The sequence below is a fragment of the Hippocampus zosterae genome, chromosome 10 (assembly GCF_025434085.1).
Source record: "Hippocampus zosterae strain Florida chromosome 10, ASM2543408v3, whole genome shotgun sequence".
NCBI lineage: Eukaryota > Metazoa > Chordata > Actinopteri > Syngnathiformes > Syngnathidae > Hippocampus > Hippocampus zosterae.
The window spans coordinates 7,238,775-7,256,982 of record NC_067460.1 but is presented as its reverse complement, the minus strand read 5'-3'; the positions used below and the strand labels follow the sequence as shown (position 1 = coordinate 7,256,982).

Below are 18,208 nucleotides of genomic sequence, written 5' to 3'. Positions count from 1 at the left end.
GAAGGAGTTTCGCACTATTGCGTCTCCCCAAGGAATGGCCGGCCACCAAAAATGATGCCAACAGTTTAGCACAGAATCCCAAGAGGGGTAAAAAAATGAACCATAACAACCAAAACAGTGGTCACAAATTGTGTCCATGGAAGGACTCCACGGAGGAAGCCACTGCTGTCAAAAAAAAGAAAAAAAAGAAAAAATATTGCTGCACGTTTAATGTTGGCAAAGAGGATCATAAACCCTCCACAGAACGACTGTCAAAATATTTTATGGACTGATGAAACCTAAATTGTTTGAAAGGAACATGAGTAGAGGAAAAATGGAACATCAAAACCTCATTTCCACCAAGAAGCATGGTGGAGGGAGCATCATGGTTTGAGGCTGCACCGCTAACTCGGCTCGGACAACTTGCAATTATTTATGGAATAATGAATTCAAAAGTTGATCAGATTGTTTGGCAGGAAAACTTGAGGTGATCTATCTGACAGTTAGAGCTAAAAAGAGGATGGATGCATGCCAATGAGCCAAATCACAAAAGTAAATGAACTTCAGGATGGTTTCAGAAGAACAACATTCTGGAAGGACCAAGTCAAAGTCTTTAGATGAACAACATTGAAATGGTGTGGCATGTCCTCAAGACAGCGATTTATGCCATACATCCCATGAATCTGGCTGAACTGTAAAGAGGAATTGTCAAAGATTGTTCCTGATCTCCAGCTACAAGAAGCATTTGGTTGAAGTAATTGCTGCCAAAGCGAAGAGGGGGCAGCCGGTTACTATATGCTGTGGTTCCGTATCTTATTCCTCCCTGTTCTGTTATTGTTTAAATGCAAACAGCATTAAAAATGTAAACACATATAAATGTCTGGGTGTTTTTAGTCAGAGCGGACACTATTTTTTCATGTGTGATTTTGAAAAAGATCAGATCACATTTGGTGGTGATTTTATGCAGAAATGTGAGAAATTCCAAAAGCTTCAGATATCCTTTCATATAGATATAAAATATATTTGTGTGTGTACAGGGGTACACATAAGCGGTGCACCGGTGGTCATGATCGTTGCGAATTGAATAACGCCCTCCAGTTCAAGTCTGTCTCTGCACTTTTGCAACCTCAATTCAAAGTCAGGTCAGCCGCCACATTTGTTTAGTACCGTATTTGTAATACCCTTAAATACGCTTCACCTATTGGATGGCGATGTGGATTTAGGGTTGCATCTGATTGTCAGTCAAGTCAGATAAAAGCAAACAATTCCATATGCAACTTGTTGCACGTCTTTGCGATGCACATATTGCACAGGCCATCATCGAGATGAAAAGCTGTTTTTGATCAAACAGTATAATGCAGCTAATCTATCAAATGCACAGAAGTGAACAGTATTAGATAACTTTATGTCAAACTGGACACCACATATTTAAGACTAAGGCCAAAGAACCCATTATTATTATTAATTTTTTCCCGAGCCAATTGTTCAAATAAATGTAGGTAGTAAAGAAATAGTCATTCATTCATTCATTCATTTTCCAATCCGCTTATCCTCACAAGGGTCGCGGGGGTTGCTGGAGCCTATCCCAGCTGTCTTCGGGCAATAGGTAGGGGACACCCTGAACCGGTTGCCAGCCAATCACAGGGCACACAGAGACGAACAACGATCCATGCTCACACTCACACCTGCGGACAATGTTGAGTGTTCAATCAGCCTGCCATGCATGTTTTTGGAATGTGGGAGGAAACCGGAGTACCCGGAGAAAACCCACGCAGGCCCAGGGAGAACATGCAAACTCCACACAGGTAGGCCGGAGCTGGAATCGAACCTCTGCACTGTGAAGTTGACGTGCTAACCACTGGCCCACCGGGCCGCCCAGTCAAGAAATAATTACACTTAATTTAATCAATAATAAGAGAGTCCTAATATGTCGTTTTCAATCATAAAAAGCAATGAAAGAAAATCTACTCTACTTATACGACTTGTCTTTCTGTCTTCAATGCCCTGGTTAAGCGGAATGATGATAGCCATCAATGCTCTTCCATTGGCATCCTGATTGTTCTCCTCCAGGGTCTGTTGGCTTGCATATAGATAGCGCACATCTCCTCATGCCCCACACGGCTCTCCCACCGGTCCCCTGCAGCCTGTCAAAGCATCCCCTGCTTTGTTCTGTTCTGCAGATGTCTCTCCGCTTAGCAGGCTGCCTTTTATACAATGGACTTGCATCCAATGAACGAGAGATTTTGCAAAGCTTTAACACAAAAGACTTTTAATTCTGCTGCCTGAACACGAGAAAGCACCAAGAAATATACTTACAGTATCCCATTTCTCTACAGATTGATATCAAGATTTGCTAGATGCTTTCAATAATGAATGTACACAACAAATATGACATGATCATCCTGTGATCATGATAAAACCATGCAAAGCACATGGATCGAGATCCAATGCAGTGGTAGGCTTTTCTAACGCATCCTATTGCTCTCACTTTCTTTACTGCATACCACCATTTGGTGGCACCACAGCCCCAGACGCTGAGTGGCTGCAATTTTAAAACATGATGAAATATTGAAGATGCACTGCGGGAGAACTTAGTAGAGCCAATTGCAATCTCTTGCAGAGGACATATACACTCATTAATACTCATTTACTTCTCCCATTCACCCTTTTGTTACAATGCACTTCAAAGTAGGGGAAAAATTGAACAAAAATATAAATAAGAATAGGAATAAGAATTTGAGGTGGCCCAGTGGTCCAGTGGTTAGCGCGTTGACCTCACAGTGCAGAGGTCTTGGGTTCAATCCCTGCTCTGGCCTCCCTATGTGGAGGTTGTATGTTCTCCCTGGCCCTGCGTGGGTTTTTTCTGGGTACTCCGGTTTCCTTCCACATTCCAAAAACATGCATGGCAGGCTGATTGAACACTCTAAATAGTCCCTTGGTGTGAGTGTGAGTGCGGGTGGTTTTTCCTTTCTGTTTGCCCTACGATTGGCTGGCAACTGTTTGAGGGTATCCACAGCCTACTGCCCGAAGACAGCTTGGATAGGATCCAGCACCACCCGCGACCCTTTTGAGGATAAGCGCATCCGAAAATGAATGAATAATATTTTTTTAAAAAAAGGTTCTTTATACAGAGGCAGAACCAAAACAATATTCAGTGGGGTGGCCAGGGTGAAACCAGAGGTCATTTTCGTGCGGCACAAACACTTAAGTTGTATATCAGTATAACACTACAGATAGATAACACTACATTGTTTCCAGGCAGTTGCGGAATATTGTTTCAGTTTCTAGAACTTAAGGTAATGAGTTGACAAAGTGTTGTCTGTACAAGATCCCCAAAGGTTCTGTATTCCGATGGCACATATTACCTCGGTGACACTTTTGAGTTTATATGAGATTATTCTCTCTGGAAGTATCAGGGGTCACAGGCTTTTCATCATTAATGGCTCATTCAAAAAAAGAATTGACATATAATAAAATTGCGATATATTGAACCACTGCAAACATAACGTGCGGTGAAATTTATGGATGGTGAGGCAATTGACATTAGAATCAGATTTACAAATTCATAGTATATACAAACCAGATCAGAGTAATAGCCATGAAAGGTACCATACTATCAACATCCATTTTTTCTACTCTTTTTATGCATGAGAGGTCAAAATGAGTCTGTGACATAGTTGAACTTTGACCTTTATGTGGTTTGTCTTTTGCAAGTAATACCCTTTGAAAGGCAAAGCTTTCCTAAACGAGCAGATCTGATTTTGAGATTGTAGTTTAGAAACTCAGAATTCTTCAACTTCCCACCCACTAAAAATAAATGTATACGACGCCTTGGAAGAACCTTCCTCTCTGCAACTGCTGTGCCACGAGGTGATGCTGGTGCTGAGGACGCTCTCCTGCACTGCACTTCTTTCGAAGATCCACAAGACATGGATACCCAGTCCGACACTTCACAGCTTCCGGAGGAAGTAAAGACATCGGTGAGCTCACATCGGTGAGCCTTCTTCAGCAATCAGGAAGAAGTCCTACGCCAGGTGAGGTCCTCTGAAAGGTGGACTTCAAGGTACCTGTATTTGTAACTGGAGCCCACTTCCACTGCCGTTCCTTCAATGTGCAGTGGGGTGTGGGGGGTGGGAGGGGTGGTCTGTCCTTTCTGAATCCAACACTGTGTGTGTTTCGTCCTCTGAACATTGATGCAGTCACAAACATCCATCCATCCATTTTCAACCCCGTTTATCCTGAAGAGAGTGGCGGGGAGTCGCTGGAGCCGATCCCAGGATCGATAGGATCCAGAACATTGTTTCAAAGTGCCCGATGGGTGAATAGGCGCGCCATAAAAGGCATGCTCTGAGAACCCATACAGGCCCTCATTTTATATTTCGGAGCATCATAATTATTCTCTTTGGGGATGGATATAAAAGAAACCTCAAAGGAGACCCTTGATTGGCTCTTTGGTACCAGATAATGGGGACCATGGAGGAGCAGCACTGCACAGTTATCTTTAGAGTCGTGGTGGGCATCAAGCGAGCAAGAGAGAGACGCAGGGAGAATGAAGATGCTTCTGACTGGCCTGCAATGGTCCTCACAATAGGCCCTTTTGCTCACTGTCATTCACCAACTCTTCACATATAACCATAAGTTGAGTGCGTTGAAAATGCATGCTGCCTATTTTAGAAACACCAGCAGAAACAGTGGCTCCTTGTCTTACGAGTTCCCCAACTTACAAGGTACTGTATTTCACGTTATAATCTGCCGCTTTATTTATTTTTGTCTTATGGTGTCAGCTAAAATTTGAATTCCGGTGAGCTGTAGGTAGGCCGGCGCTTGAGTGTTGGTTTTGGGCCTGATGATATGGACCATAGAAAATGAAACCCCCAAATCACTTGTGACTGTATGTTGACAAAAGTTGTTCAGACTGTTGGACTATTTGCTCATGCAGTTGTTCACAAACAGATGAACATCACCCGTTCCTTGCTTTTGTGCAACTCAGCATTTCGGGCATGTTTCTTTTTTCAAGCCGATCACCTGTGGAATGTTCCAAATAGGTATTTTCAGAGGGTTCTTCACTTTTTCTAGTCTCTTTAATAAGATAAGAAAAGATCAACTTTATTTGTCCCACACTGGGGAAATTTGTAGTCTACAGCAGCAGAATTGGGGGGGGGGGGGGAATTGCCCCTGGAACGTGTTGTAGGCATCAAATGCCCCCCCCCCAAAAAAGCAATGTCATTAATCAGTTTAGAGAATAAATAGCTCACCGTTGCCGTGTATTCAATTGAATATAGGCTGCAAAGTATGCATGCAAATCATTGACCTCTGTTTTGATGTGCGTGATACAAAACTTCACTGGAATTAGGCTTCGTGCGAGTCCATTGAGTCACGAGCTCGGTCACGGATTGATTTAAGGGAACTCGTAAATCACGGCAACGCTATTTGCCTTCCTTGAAGATGGACTCATCGCACATGTCGTCCGTTCATTGCGGCCGGCGCTTAGTGAATGTTCCCCAATTATGACACTGCACAATTTCAAAACGCTCTGTGCTGGAGACGAGAGAAATCCAATGCCACTAGTTGACAATTCGCTCCTCTTACTGTATCTCCTCCCCCTCCCCGCGAGGGCTGGCTGACATGTAAGGTGACACCAGCCAATCACATCACATTGCGCTTCTTACCATGAGAGCAAAACAGTGCAAGGAGGCGGACGCTATATGACAGCTAAGCGCGTATATATACAACTCGCATGTGAGCTTGGGTTTGGCTATCCATGCGTCGTACACTTGATTGCTCACGAGGCAGAGCGGAGATGTACATCGGTGTGGACGAGACAGCCCGAGATCTCCCTTCCAAAATGAGCTTCTTTGCAGGGTGGGGGAGATCCACGCCGTCCCTGCGCTGAGCTGCTGATAAGCAACTCTCAACCGAGATTGACGCGAGACAAAGTGATGGGCAACCTGCCCCCCCCCCCCCCCCCCGCCCTCGGTGACATCCCAACAGCCTGACGACGCCACTATCATCACCACCACCACCGCAACCCGGCGTAGCTTCCTCGGATGAGAGGAGCGAGCGTGCGTGGCTCTCCTTCTATGAGGTACGCTTCCTTTGGGGGAAACTCAATAGGCATCGTCTCAGTGTGCAAGCTGGTCTACATGCAGCTGTAAAAAAATGGGCTGCATCAGCTCTAAAACGCCAGTGGGTAAGAGTTGTTTTCCATTTGTTTTGTCTAACACGCACGGAAGGCTGGAGGAAGGCTGCCACGTAATTTTTTTGCTGCAACATTTTGCGTTAGGTGCAGTGAACCCGGGGAGCTTGTGCGGCATGCTTTTTACCCAAAATGGGACACCCTCACATCGCTTATTTCAACTCTCATTTTGGTCCTGCAGCATTTTCATTCTGATAGACTGCACAGTATTTCGTATTTCTTTTTCTTCTTCTTTTTTTAATGCGAAGGCGGGTATCGGGGAGGTGTTAAGGAGGGCGGGGGCTCGTGTCTGCAACCCTTCAGCATCGCGACGTTTGGGAGAGTTGTAAGAAGCTTTTATGTGCGCACGCCCGTGAGAGGCGGAGAAGCCTGGGGTGTTTTCTGACATCACTGAAGGATGCTCCCAGATATACTTTGTATCGTCGCGACGCGAGGACACGATGGTGCCGTCCACGCTGACCCACTTTAGTTGGGAGGTAGGACCACTTTTGCCACCGCTTGACCATCCCGATTTTCCACAAACGATGAGGCGATGGATCATTTGTTGCCAACAAACAGCCTTCCGGTTGCTTCTCGGTTGTTTACACATTTGCTTTCCGTGGCTTTCATTAACTCCACATGAACTCGCGTTTGTCTCTCCCCCTCATTTCTTCCACATTCATCCGCCGCCCTGGCGTCTCAGTATGCTCCCTCCTTGATTGCTTCTGATGTAACTGGAATGTGCCCACGTCGGGGTCCCCCTCCCCGCCTCCGTGTTAGGCATAATGATTGCGTAATACATCACTTGATGATTATGACACCTTGTAGGTGGAAACTGCATGCACGTGCTAAGAACAGTTTCACTTATTCTTCCACTTAAGGTGAAACAATACCTCAGTATTGAGTTAATGGTTTGATGACGACGATGATTATGATGATGATGATGATGATGATGTGTGTTTGTGCGTGCATGTGCGAGGCAGAGTGAGACGGTGGAGCAGCAGGGTCTCTGTCTCCAGTTTCCACGACAACGCTATGTACAGAGAGGAAACGTGTGTGAGTGTGTGTGTGTGTGTGTGTGTGCGCGCGCGTGTGTGACGAAAACCCCCCTGCTTAAATGCTCATTTACTTCAAGTGACTCGACCCAGCCAGAAAACATGAGACAACAATAACAAATAATACAAAAAAAGTAAAAAATGAAATTCAAAAATGTTGTGATTGCTGAGAAACGTGATATTAAAAGGCCAGTAGATAAGACATGAAGTGAGACCGTTTGTGTTTTCACTTTTCACAACAAACTGTAGGTGACTGTATCATAGTAAGCCCATTTACTTACTTACGACTGTACCAAAACATTTACACAACCGCACGTTCCACACATTCCAAAATGATGTATTGTAGTGAAGCACCGCTTCGTGATTCCTCAATAGGAAATCTGTTCAAGGCTTCTTGATAGCGTCGTAATAAAGTTTGAAAATATGTGTCGAGCAGTAAGCCCCAAGTCTGAGCGGCAAGTCAAGATTGGGTTTGTTTCGAGCATTCAAATCACACACGCAAAATTGAGGTAAAAATTATGTTTTAGTTTTCGGGTCAGCACGGCGATTCACACACACACACATGAATGATTACATCCTCATGATACGTTCATGACACGTCGCGTATAACTTTTGATCTGAAAGTGCTGTGGGTGTGCCAATAATAATAATAATAATAATAATAATAATAATAATAATAATAATAATAATAATGATAATAATGACTGAATCTCTTCACATTATCTCTTAAAGATTACGTTACCTATTAATTTGTGATCAATTGTCTACATTAGCCACACTTCTTTCCACTGATCTTATGATGCTTGTTTGGAAAAAGCCGTGCAATGCATTTCGCCTCTCGCGGGCTGCCGGTTTGCTCAACATTTGTTCACCGTGTCAGTCTGTCTCATCTACTGTGTGCGCGGTTGATTGGCTATGCGCTGACCGGTCATGCTGTGGTCGTGATTCGTTCAAAGACCGCTTGAGGGGGACGGACAAAGAGGATAGATTTGGAAAGATGGGGGTCTGAAAGCCCCACGCACGCCCTGCTGCCCCTGGCTGCTGCTTACTGATTCTGTCAATTACTGCAAAAGCATTAGGGGGGGGGGCCGGGCACAAACCTTTAATTCACATCAGAAAATGACAGCTCACGGCTCCCTGTCCTCAATGTAGACCAAATTAATGTTAATGACCGGAATTAGTTTAAGAGACAACTCCAGCAAGTGTGTTTTGCTTTTGTCTTGTTTGGATCTATACAATAAATGTTTTGCGCGCATCAGCTCTGACTGGATTGAATTTTGAATGTGCAGCCCTGGCTCAAATGTCTTCCATAAATCAAACCTGGAAAGGTACACAATTGTCACCTCCTCTGAAAAAAGAGAAGGTGCCTGAGATTAAATGATACAATACACCCCACCACCTGATCTCATCACACCCAATTAATTGGCACATATTGAATTCTGCTAGGGGGGGCAACTTGAGCTCAGGTCTATGACCCAGGGTTTGTGATGGGTCGAGATATTGGACTCAACATATGAGATGGGAGCTGGAGACTATTGGAGCAAGTTCTTTTCGAGACAAGAAATGGGGGTGGGGACTGGGGAAAAGGAGCCAGCCTCTGACATTTTGAGGCTCACCTCCTAATCTTGTTTAATAAATCTAATTTGAAACGCTGCGAGCGTGCTCTGTAAGGTGTGGCGTGGCATGGGGGTTGGGGGGGGGGGCGGGGGGTGGGGGCAGAAAAGCACAGTCGGTATTTTTTCTGGATGGTAGTTTGCAGATGCTGTGCCCCCCAACACACACACACACACACACACACACACGCACACGCACACGCACACACACACACACACACACACACACACACACACACACACACACACACACACACGCACACACACGCACACACACAGGCAGGATTGTGCCTTCAAGTCACCTCGTCTGTCAAACTGTGACGTGAACCGGGCTAAATTCGTGAACAGATGACATTTGCATCCGGGGGTGGTGGTGAGGGTACACTTGCAATCTGTTGTTGTGACCCCCCCGTCTTTGTGTTGCGTTCATGACGTGCCTGGCAATTCTGTATTCAAAGAAGACCGGGTAAAATTCCTCCATAGCAGACATGTCTCTTTTTTTCTGTGGTTCTTCCAGTTTGTGCCTTTTTCCACTGCTTCTCCACGCGTGCTGCCTGCCGCCATGAGTCAATCTCATGAAATATCAAACAGACTTTGGGCTGCCGCCAGGGCGTCACCTGCATGACTTGGCATGGTTGTTTTGTGCACGGAGGAAGTCTTGCGGCCTCCTCCCAGGTCCATGTTATCTCAATGCAAATCAATCCAAAAACCTGTTTCAACAGCATGAACACAAAATGCTCAGAGAAAATATGGCTGGTCACTGGATTGAGATACACAATGCTCACATTGTGAAAGGCATGGCCTGGTGAGCGTTGGATCATGAAATATTAAAACATTCAACACATGCGCTGTACATGTAGGTGCATTGCATTTATTTGCTACGGTGATGTGCAAAAGTCTTAGCGATTTAAATGAGCTTTTTCACAGATGTCATTTTGTAAATATGATCAATTATTTTAAAAAATAAATAAATAAAACCGATGTTTAAAATACCCTTTTGGAGGATTCATGTTTTTTTTAGGTAAGGTAGGTTTATGTTTCCCAAATTTTGTACAATAATTTTGATAAAAGACAAAACGCATTCAGAAAAGACACATTTTGAAAATGAGATAACACATACAAAAATTAAGAGGAATCAGAAGGCAAAATATTATATGCATGATGTGAAATAAATCGTGCAATACTCGTTGTAAACTTTAATGCAGACAAGGGTGAGGAGATATTCCTTTTACTTTGAACAGTCCGCACCCTGAATCATAAAGGTGTGTCAAGCCCTCCGTGAACTGGGAAATAATCTACTTGCTAATGAACAAACATAAATTTACCACTTCATCATTTTGCTTTTTCTTTTGTCAACAATTTGGCCTCGTCTTTCAATCATCTATTGAACGATTTCTAAACTTTATAACATGAAATGGTGGCCTAAGACTTCTGCACAGTTGTATGTAGAAGCAGCTGAAAAGGAATTTCATTTCTACAATGACCGTGGTAATTTCAAAACAATATCTTGTTGCAATACTGCAAGTTTTAATGTCTTTGGACTCTCTTCCTTCTGACAGTGGCGGTTGATGGTACCTTACGCGTGGACTGGAGCCCGTCGAGCTCCCTGTCTGACCTTGCTCTATTGGGGAGCGCGCAAACCCGCCTGGTGCGCAGACTGATTTTGACAGCACCTTTGGGTGCACTGGACTTCAGCCAGGTGCCCCAAACTCTCCTTTCTTACACTATGTCACATGGGTCTGTTTTAAAGCAGTCTAGTCAAGTAAGTTAAAACACACACACAATTGTCTGCAAACAACAAGAGCAATTATTTTATCATTTAGAAGCCCAAGTTCCATCCATCCATCCATTTTTATAACACTCGTTCTCATTAGTGGCACAGAAAATTTGGACGAGAAAAATGCATAATAAAGAAGAAAAAAAAACATATAAGTCACACTGGAGTACAAGTCGCATTCTTTGGGGACATTTTTGGGGATAAAATCCAACACCAAGAACAGACATGTCGTCTTGAAAGGCAATTAAAAACAAAAATGAAAATAGAGAACAACAGGCTGCATAAATGTACGCTATGCCAACGTTGCATGACACATAAACCACGAACGGAGAATGTGCCTGTGAATGTTCACGTAATATATTAAGAGTTATTCCGATAACTATAGCATACAGAACATGCTAAAAAGTTGACCAAACCATCAGTGTCACTCCAAATCACTAAATCCAATGAAATCTTCATCATCGTGTCAACTCCACCAACTCTGGAGATCGAAGGTGCGGCACTTGCTCTTCGACTTCGCTTACATCAGACTCCTTGTCTACTCATCAACACAAGCCTAGAGCGCCCTCTTGCAGTTTAATGTGAAAATGACATGTGAAATGATATAATAATGTGTCAGTAATTTCACACATAAATCAAATTCACCACCGGTCAAACTATTAAAAAAAACCCTGCGATTTATAGTCCGGAAAATATGGTAGCCTCAATTTAGTTAGGTAAATGAATGAGGTGTGAGTTCACAAAACCACATGAATCCTCCAAAATCAGCTTGATGAAAAAAAAAAATCAACATTGTGTTATTTAAGATGCCCTTTCACCGCGTATTTACATTGCAAAAAACGACAATTACCGCTCAACCCCATGATGCCATCTGTGCCACTTATTGACATAACAGTGCTCAACTGGTCAAAACATTTGATGACATGGTCATCCGCTGCGAGCATTGGTCAAAACAAAACTCTTGGTAGGCGTGCACTTTCCGATTCATCCAATCAGCTCAAATTAATGTACAGATGTCCCGCCTATGCCTAGCAGTTCACATTGGAGCAGTTCCAGATTGATACTCGGGAAGAACTAATTTGAGGGATTTACGTATCAAATTGGGTCTTGCCAGATTCCGATTCTTTTTAACCTCTTCACAAAAGAATGCCATAATTGGCAAATATCTTCCAGTATAATATATTGGGCAAAGCTCCTTAAGTGCAAGACAGTGCATATGTACAGAAAAATGTCAAAAACTCTATTTACAAAAAATATATACTGTATATTGACAAAAACACTGAATAGAGTTCAACAATAACGTCCATGTTCAGTCAATTGCAAATGTGAAAACGATTGTACTCCTATGTGGTATCTTTCACTTCAGCACACTCCACACACTATACTTGAACCTTAAAAAAAAAGAGAGAGAAGAGACATCATTGAGTTTCGAATGAATATAACACACTTGAAATGAACTCTCGGAGGCTTATTTCGATTGAATCTCACTTGTGCGCTCAGTGTTAAAAGGGGCATCATTTGACTTTCGTGCCACGTCGACAGTATTCGGGACCGTGTTACGCCTCTCTGGGCGTTCCAGCGCATGGGGTTGCCGCGCCCTGACTCATCCGCATCGTCATTTTCTGGCTTGTTCAGTGCTGGCCAATCTGCAAATTTGGTCGAACTTTGTGTGCAGGTGGCGTAATGCGATTTTGGTCCATTGGATGGTAAATGGTCAATGCGCTTTTCTACCTCGGGTACTCAAAGCGCTTCACACTGTGTCCTCATTTACCTACTGGTGACGCAGCATCAGGAGCAACTGGGGCGGGGGGCATTATCTTGCTCAAGGACAAAAGCAATTTCAACTAATATACTAAGCCACAAGATTTGCTTCATCAAAGCCAAGAGACACAGTCATTTGCCTTGTGAAGCAGAGATGACTTTTCTCACACAATCCTTACCAGATAATTACATAATAAATCAAACCATCCAACTATTCATATATTCATCATATAACGCAACCATGTGCTCACTTACTCCGTGAGTCTAAAAATGTTAACCAGTGGATTGACTCGCCAGCCGTTCAGCGTAATTAGGAATGATTGTGTGTGTGTGTGTGTGTGTGTGTGTGTGTGTGTAGGACTCAGAATGGAATCTCACTCAGACTCGTTTTCGTTCAAATTGTCTATGACCTATTGCCGAATATTGTTTTGTAAGAAGAGCATGTAAACAGCTTGATGAATGCGTGTTCTTTATGCATTTGTGGCCCAGTGGGCATCAAAAACAGAAATTAAAAAAAAGATAGGACAATGACTCATTCTACATTTCACTGAACAAGAAGACCTTGTGTAGTCTTGACTTTGTCTTGTCATCTTTACTATGCTTGTTGGCAGGGTTTTAAAGGTGCCTTTTAACAATCTAGGATATGCATCAAGGAGAGTAAAGATGAAACCATGAGAATATGGCTAGTTTTGTTTTTCATTCATTCATTCATCTTCCCAACCGCTTGATCCTCACTTAGGGTCACGGGGGGTGCTGGAGCCTATCCCAGCTGTCTCCGGGCAGTAGGCGGGGGACACCCTGAATCGGTTGCCAGCCAATCGCAGGGCACTAGTTTAGTTTTGTTTTGTTTTGTTTTAATTGCTTTTTTAATCCCTTAATGTGTCACAGTCAGGCCAATTCAAATGGGCAGATTCACTGTATCGAACCTTATTCCTGAAGGTTCTCACGGAGAAACGAATATCCGCATGACTTCTGGTAAAAATGTTGCTATTTGTTTCGTGTTTCGTTTATTTTATTTTATTTTTTTTCACCTCTTTTCTAAGCGATTATCAGTCCCCGTTGCATTGTAAAATGTCTTGCAGTTGCATGAGCAAGTAGAAAAAGTTGAATGTGTGTGTTTATGGGTGGGGGGAGTCACAAGACTTGTATTGTACGTGGTATTTGTCAACCGCTGAAATTATTAGAAGAATTACCGCAATATTTTGACAGAGAGTACCGGTAAGTGTTTTTGTAAGTAAGCCATAGTGAGCTCCCATGATAATATTACTGAGTGGGCCGTACCAGTTGACATAAGTCGAGGTGTTCACAACTTTGAAGATGAATTGCAGTTTTATCACATCGAGCGACGTAAAGCTTGTTTACATGAAGCGTCCTGGTCATGTGGTGGCTAGCGAGAAGTTGGAGGTTTGGCAGGGGTCGTATGTCTGTTGTAAGCTAATGCGGCCAACTTTCGAACTGTGATGGTACTGATAAGCCTCAGAGTTTTTCAGATTGCTCATTGCCTCACCATCTGAAGTGACAGAGTTCAAAGATGGATAGGTAGGTGTGTGTGTGTGTGTGTGCCTGGGACAGAATTAAAACTCTGGTATTTTCATATTCATTCAGAGAGGAAAAAGATTCCTGAACTACCCATGTTTGAGGAAAATTTGATGCATCTCAAAATCATACTCTGTATTACATATAAAATTTGAAATTGGCAGAAACGGAAACAAACAGGCGAATCAGACTGGAGTCACTTTTTCACCATCACTGTTTTTTTTTTTTGGACAACAATCTTGATTATCTGTGGATAGATCACGGAAAGCCAGAGTTTGTTTTGCTAATCAAAAAGTAGCACAACATCTCCTCGGGGTGTATGACACATTTCCTTCAGATGATCCTCTTTCTGATCCGCGAGTTCCACTGTGGCACAAGAGGCTTATCAGACCTCCAGGCTGCTGTTGATGCCGTCTCAACTTTGGGATCCCCCTGCTTCGTCCTCTTACAGGAACCGACTGACAGACACATTTGCTCGTGTTTGTTTGTCTGCCTTGTTGCCTGACTTGTTGTTGCAATTAGTTGAACTGTCATGTCAATGCTTATGGTGGACACGTCCATGAGTGAAGGGTCTTCTTACTCTTTGCATATCTTATCTTCTCCACACTGAGTAATAACAACGCATTTTGCGGCCACTGATAAAAAGTACACGTTGCGTGGTGGCGGAGGACCCCAAAAAGCAGACAGGAAGGAGGAGCAGGGTAAACTAGACAAATGTATGATCAAAACAGAGAGGAAACTAAAAACAAAAAACAAAGAAAGAAAGTCATGAAAACAAAAAGAATCCAAAGTAACAAACAAAAACCTTGGCTGAAGCAAAAAACTAACAGTAACATAAAAGCAACAGAAACCATGACAGAGACAATGACAGAAACAGTGACCCGACATTGAGTGATTCTGCCGGGAGTCCTTTTCAACAAACTGACACAATGATCAACAGGTGTGCAGCTGCAGGCGGCACTCTACAGTGCCATCTGTTGGTCACAAACAGAAACTTAGCAGTACCCCTCTCTCAAGGGACTGATCCCAGAATTCCCAAAACCATCACCTAATGACTGGGCTCGGCCTGACTTGGACGGGGCTCAGCCTGACTTGGACGTGGCTCGGCTCAACGTGATTGATGTTCAGTGGAACGTGTGCTCGTGGCGCACAATCACCATCTTCTGTCTGGACTCCATCGCCTGGAAGATTCTATTGAGCGCGAGTCATCAGAGTAGAGCAAGGACAAAATGGTATGTTAGTTTTGTCGTGCTATCTGGGTCCATGCAGTTATTTCAGGTACACCAATATATATTGTACATATCAAGAATATATTTCAAGTATATTTTAGTGCAAAGTTGGTAGATCATTTGGGCGTTTCACAAGTAGTTTACATGCTGAAAAAATGTGGGTAATCCTGGTCGAGAGTGACACAATGGTAGAAACACACACCAATTTCAGTGGAGTTGGTCTCCCTTTTTTGTCAGTGCATCAGTCTGGTGTTAGTTTTGTTGTGGAAATTCTCAAGATCAGAGCTGAGGAATTGCTCCGTTAACTTGGATCTGTGCCGGGCTTTGTTGATATTCGTGACGCTGAATGTCTGCTCACACAATGTAGGTCGAGCCAAACACTCGGCGCTCACTGTCCACTTTCCTTCGGTCTGCTCATTTTTACAGGAGGGCTTAAAAGCCAAAGGATAAATGGAAGCGGAACATAAACGTAAAACGTTTGTGGCCCTGGAGAGATTGCACAAGGCTCATTGCCTTTTTTATCCATGCCAAAATACAAGTAACAATATCCAGAAGAGAGGGTTTAAAGGGACTCTTGGGGCAACTAAGCAGATGTGGATCCGGGCAAATCAGTTGCACCAACAGCAAAAGAACAAGACTCAAAATCAGATCGGAACAGTGAAGAAGATATTTATGTCTGATATCAATAAATAAATGTATTGCTTATATGTGTGTGTACGCGAGTGTGTGTGTTTATTCCTATATTCCTTCTGTGTTCTACTGCTGGGTTTGCAATGAGACTTCGATCAGTTGATCAGTTGCAAATGATCAGTTGCAACTTTTGCAGCCTGTTAACTAGCGTAGCTCACACATAACGTTTTAAAGTGCTTCCCTCGGCCCTCTAGATTCCTGTTCTTTGCCCGTGCCCTCGGTGAATTGTACACGAAACAAACTGAATGAGAATAATGATAACGATAAAAGACATCACAAGCTACAATTGCAGATTGCTGAGGGCTAACAACTTTCGGCTACGCAGGTCACGCGCCACCGCAGGTTAAAGATTTTCCTGCTTTATTTTACTCTATTTTTTAAATACTTTTTGTAAAAATTAGACTAATAGGTTGATTGGGGTGTACATTAACACCCAAAAATATTTTACTAACATGCACAAAGACACACAAATAGTTGTTTGTTTGTTTGTTTTTTTCCTCCTCGACACCCCTCGCAATTGACTTGGGACCAGTCCGCGATCGACGTAATGGGCACCTCTGTAATCTAGATCATATAATTTTCGGTTGGCAAATGTCTTTGCATGTGTTTGCGACCTTGAACAAACACTGACGAAAAATTGACACCCGCTACCCTCGGAAAAAGCCGCAAACCTTCGCAGTTCAATTGGATCCCAGCTGAAGGTAACTGTTTATTCGGCGTGTGCCCTGACCCAATCTGCACCTGTTGAGATGAACATATCCAGCTCAAACCATTCGATCAGCCAAGTGTTGTGACCCATATTGAGTATCAGTACAGTCAGTCAGCTGCGCATGTGGTCTTTCGTGTTGATGTGCCTGGTCCTCACGTGAATGCCGGTTGAATGATCTTGTCACCACCCAATACTCTCTTTGTGGACTTTGAGAGTTCACCTTTTGTCTGCCGGCTCATTCCGGAATCAAACAAAACTCTTGGGCTGTCAACAAAATGAAGTGTATTCTTTTTCTTAGGAAGTATTTTTTTATGGTAACTTCATGTCATTGGAAAAATGATGGCTCACTCACATCTTTATTTGCATCGATTATTATATGTGACTTTTATATATGATGAATGTGTATCATCTATATCTTTGGCAATAAAGGAAAAATGTTTAAAAACATTTTTTTCACTTAGTCCAGCTGGCAAAGAAGTTTTTAATATGTGTACCGGAATATTGAGAGACACAACTTCAGAGCAACAATACAATGGAGACATCTGAATAAAAAGAACCCCCCGCTGAAAAAGTTTCCATTTTATAACTTGTTATATCTTTTGAAGTGAACTTGGCATGGAAGTTGGTCATCAAGAGGTACCAAAAGAAAAAAAAAACATTTTTAGTGATCAAGAGCTATTTTCCAATCTGTTTTTTTGACAGCCACAGTCACATTTTGCCTCATGACAATTAGAATTTGCCAGTCCATGTTGCTTGATTTTGTTCATGGATTATTTGAAATTTCACAAGCATGACAGAAAATGTTTTCCAGTTTTGGAATGACCCTTATGTCTGGAAACCTCGATATGATCGCTTGTTTTCAAATGGAAGAGACAAAGAGTGAAACTGTATTTCCTTCCGAGTCATCACAGGGAGCAGTCAACTGTGGAACATTCACACTGAGTTGAATGACTGACTCTTCTCCTCCCCTTTGGAGTCACGCTGTTTTCTCATTCTTCCAGGTGAATGTTGATGACACCACTGAAATGTTACCCAAATCAAGGCGAGCGTTGACCATTCAAGAGATTGCAGCGTTGGCACGATCCTCCCTGCACGGTGAGTTCAGTGGACACAAACAGACGAAACATAAAAGGCCTAACATCATCATTTTGTTCATTATCCTGATGTTTGTTTTGACATCTCACACAAAGGTTTGACCCGCAACTTCTTTCTTTTACTAACCAAATTTGGGAGGATTTACACATTGTACAACCTTTAAAACCATTTTATTTCTGAGGTTCCAGCGTATTGGCCCGAATATAAGACGGCCCTGATTATAAGACGAGCCCTTTTTCAAGACTCAAGTTTGAAAAAAGCATTTTTGAACACCAAATTAATTTTTATACAGAAAATAATTACAGTACATCTGAAACAAATGATTATAACAATATATTTGAGAGAAAAGCATGTTATTTTTCCTCATTCAAATCTAAAGTGCAATTACATTCGGAAATGAATGGCTTCTGGTTTTTGAAATGTAAATTATATCATAACTTCTCCTCAGCTGCCAGTTAACCTGGCCGATCTTCGACCCACTTTTCTCCATTTTCTGTTATCTCTTCTATTATTTTCTTCTCTTTTCCTTCTTATCGCTATTTTTTATTTTTCTTCTTCGTGCTACCGCTATTTTTTATTCTTCGTGGCA

General features: G+C 42.7%; 1 protein-coding gene across 6 annotated transcripts in view; it reads left to right on the top strand.

Moving 5' to 3' along the window:
* The first annotated feature begins 5,635 nt into the window (after positions 1 to 5,635).
* fam131ab (family with sequence similarity 131 member Ab) overlaps positions 5,636 to 18,208 on the top strand; it is a 54,703-nt gene continuing 42,130 nt past the window's right edge. For 2 of the 6 annotated variants that reach the window (XR_007964479.1, XM_052079004.1), the window contains exons 1-3: positions 5,636 to 6,169; positions 10,382 to 10,521; positions 17,526 to 17,619. Coding sequence is in view for 5 of the 6 variants with exons in the window: in XM_052079004.1 (XP_051934964.1) it covers positions 6,139 to 6,169; positions 10,382 to 10,521; positions 17,526 to 17,619 (265 nt within the window). In the remaining variant the exon portion in view is untranslated. The other 4 variants (XM_052079007.1, XM_052079008.1, XM_052079006.1 and 1 more) reach the window with 4 other exon arrangements.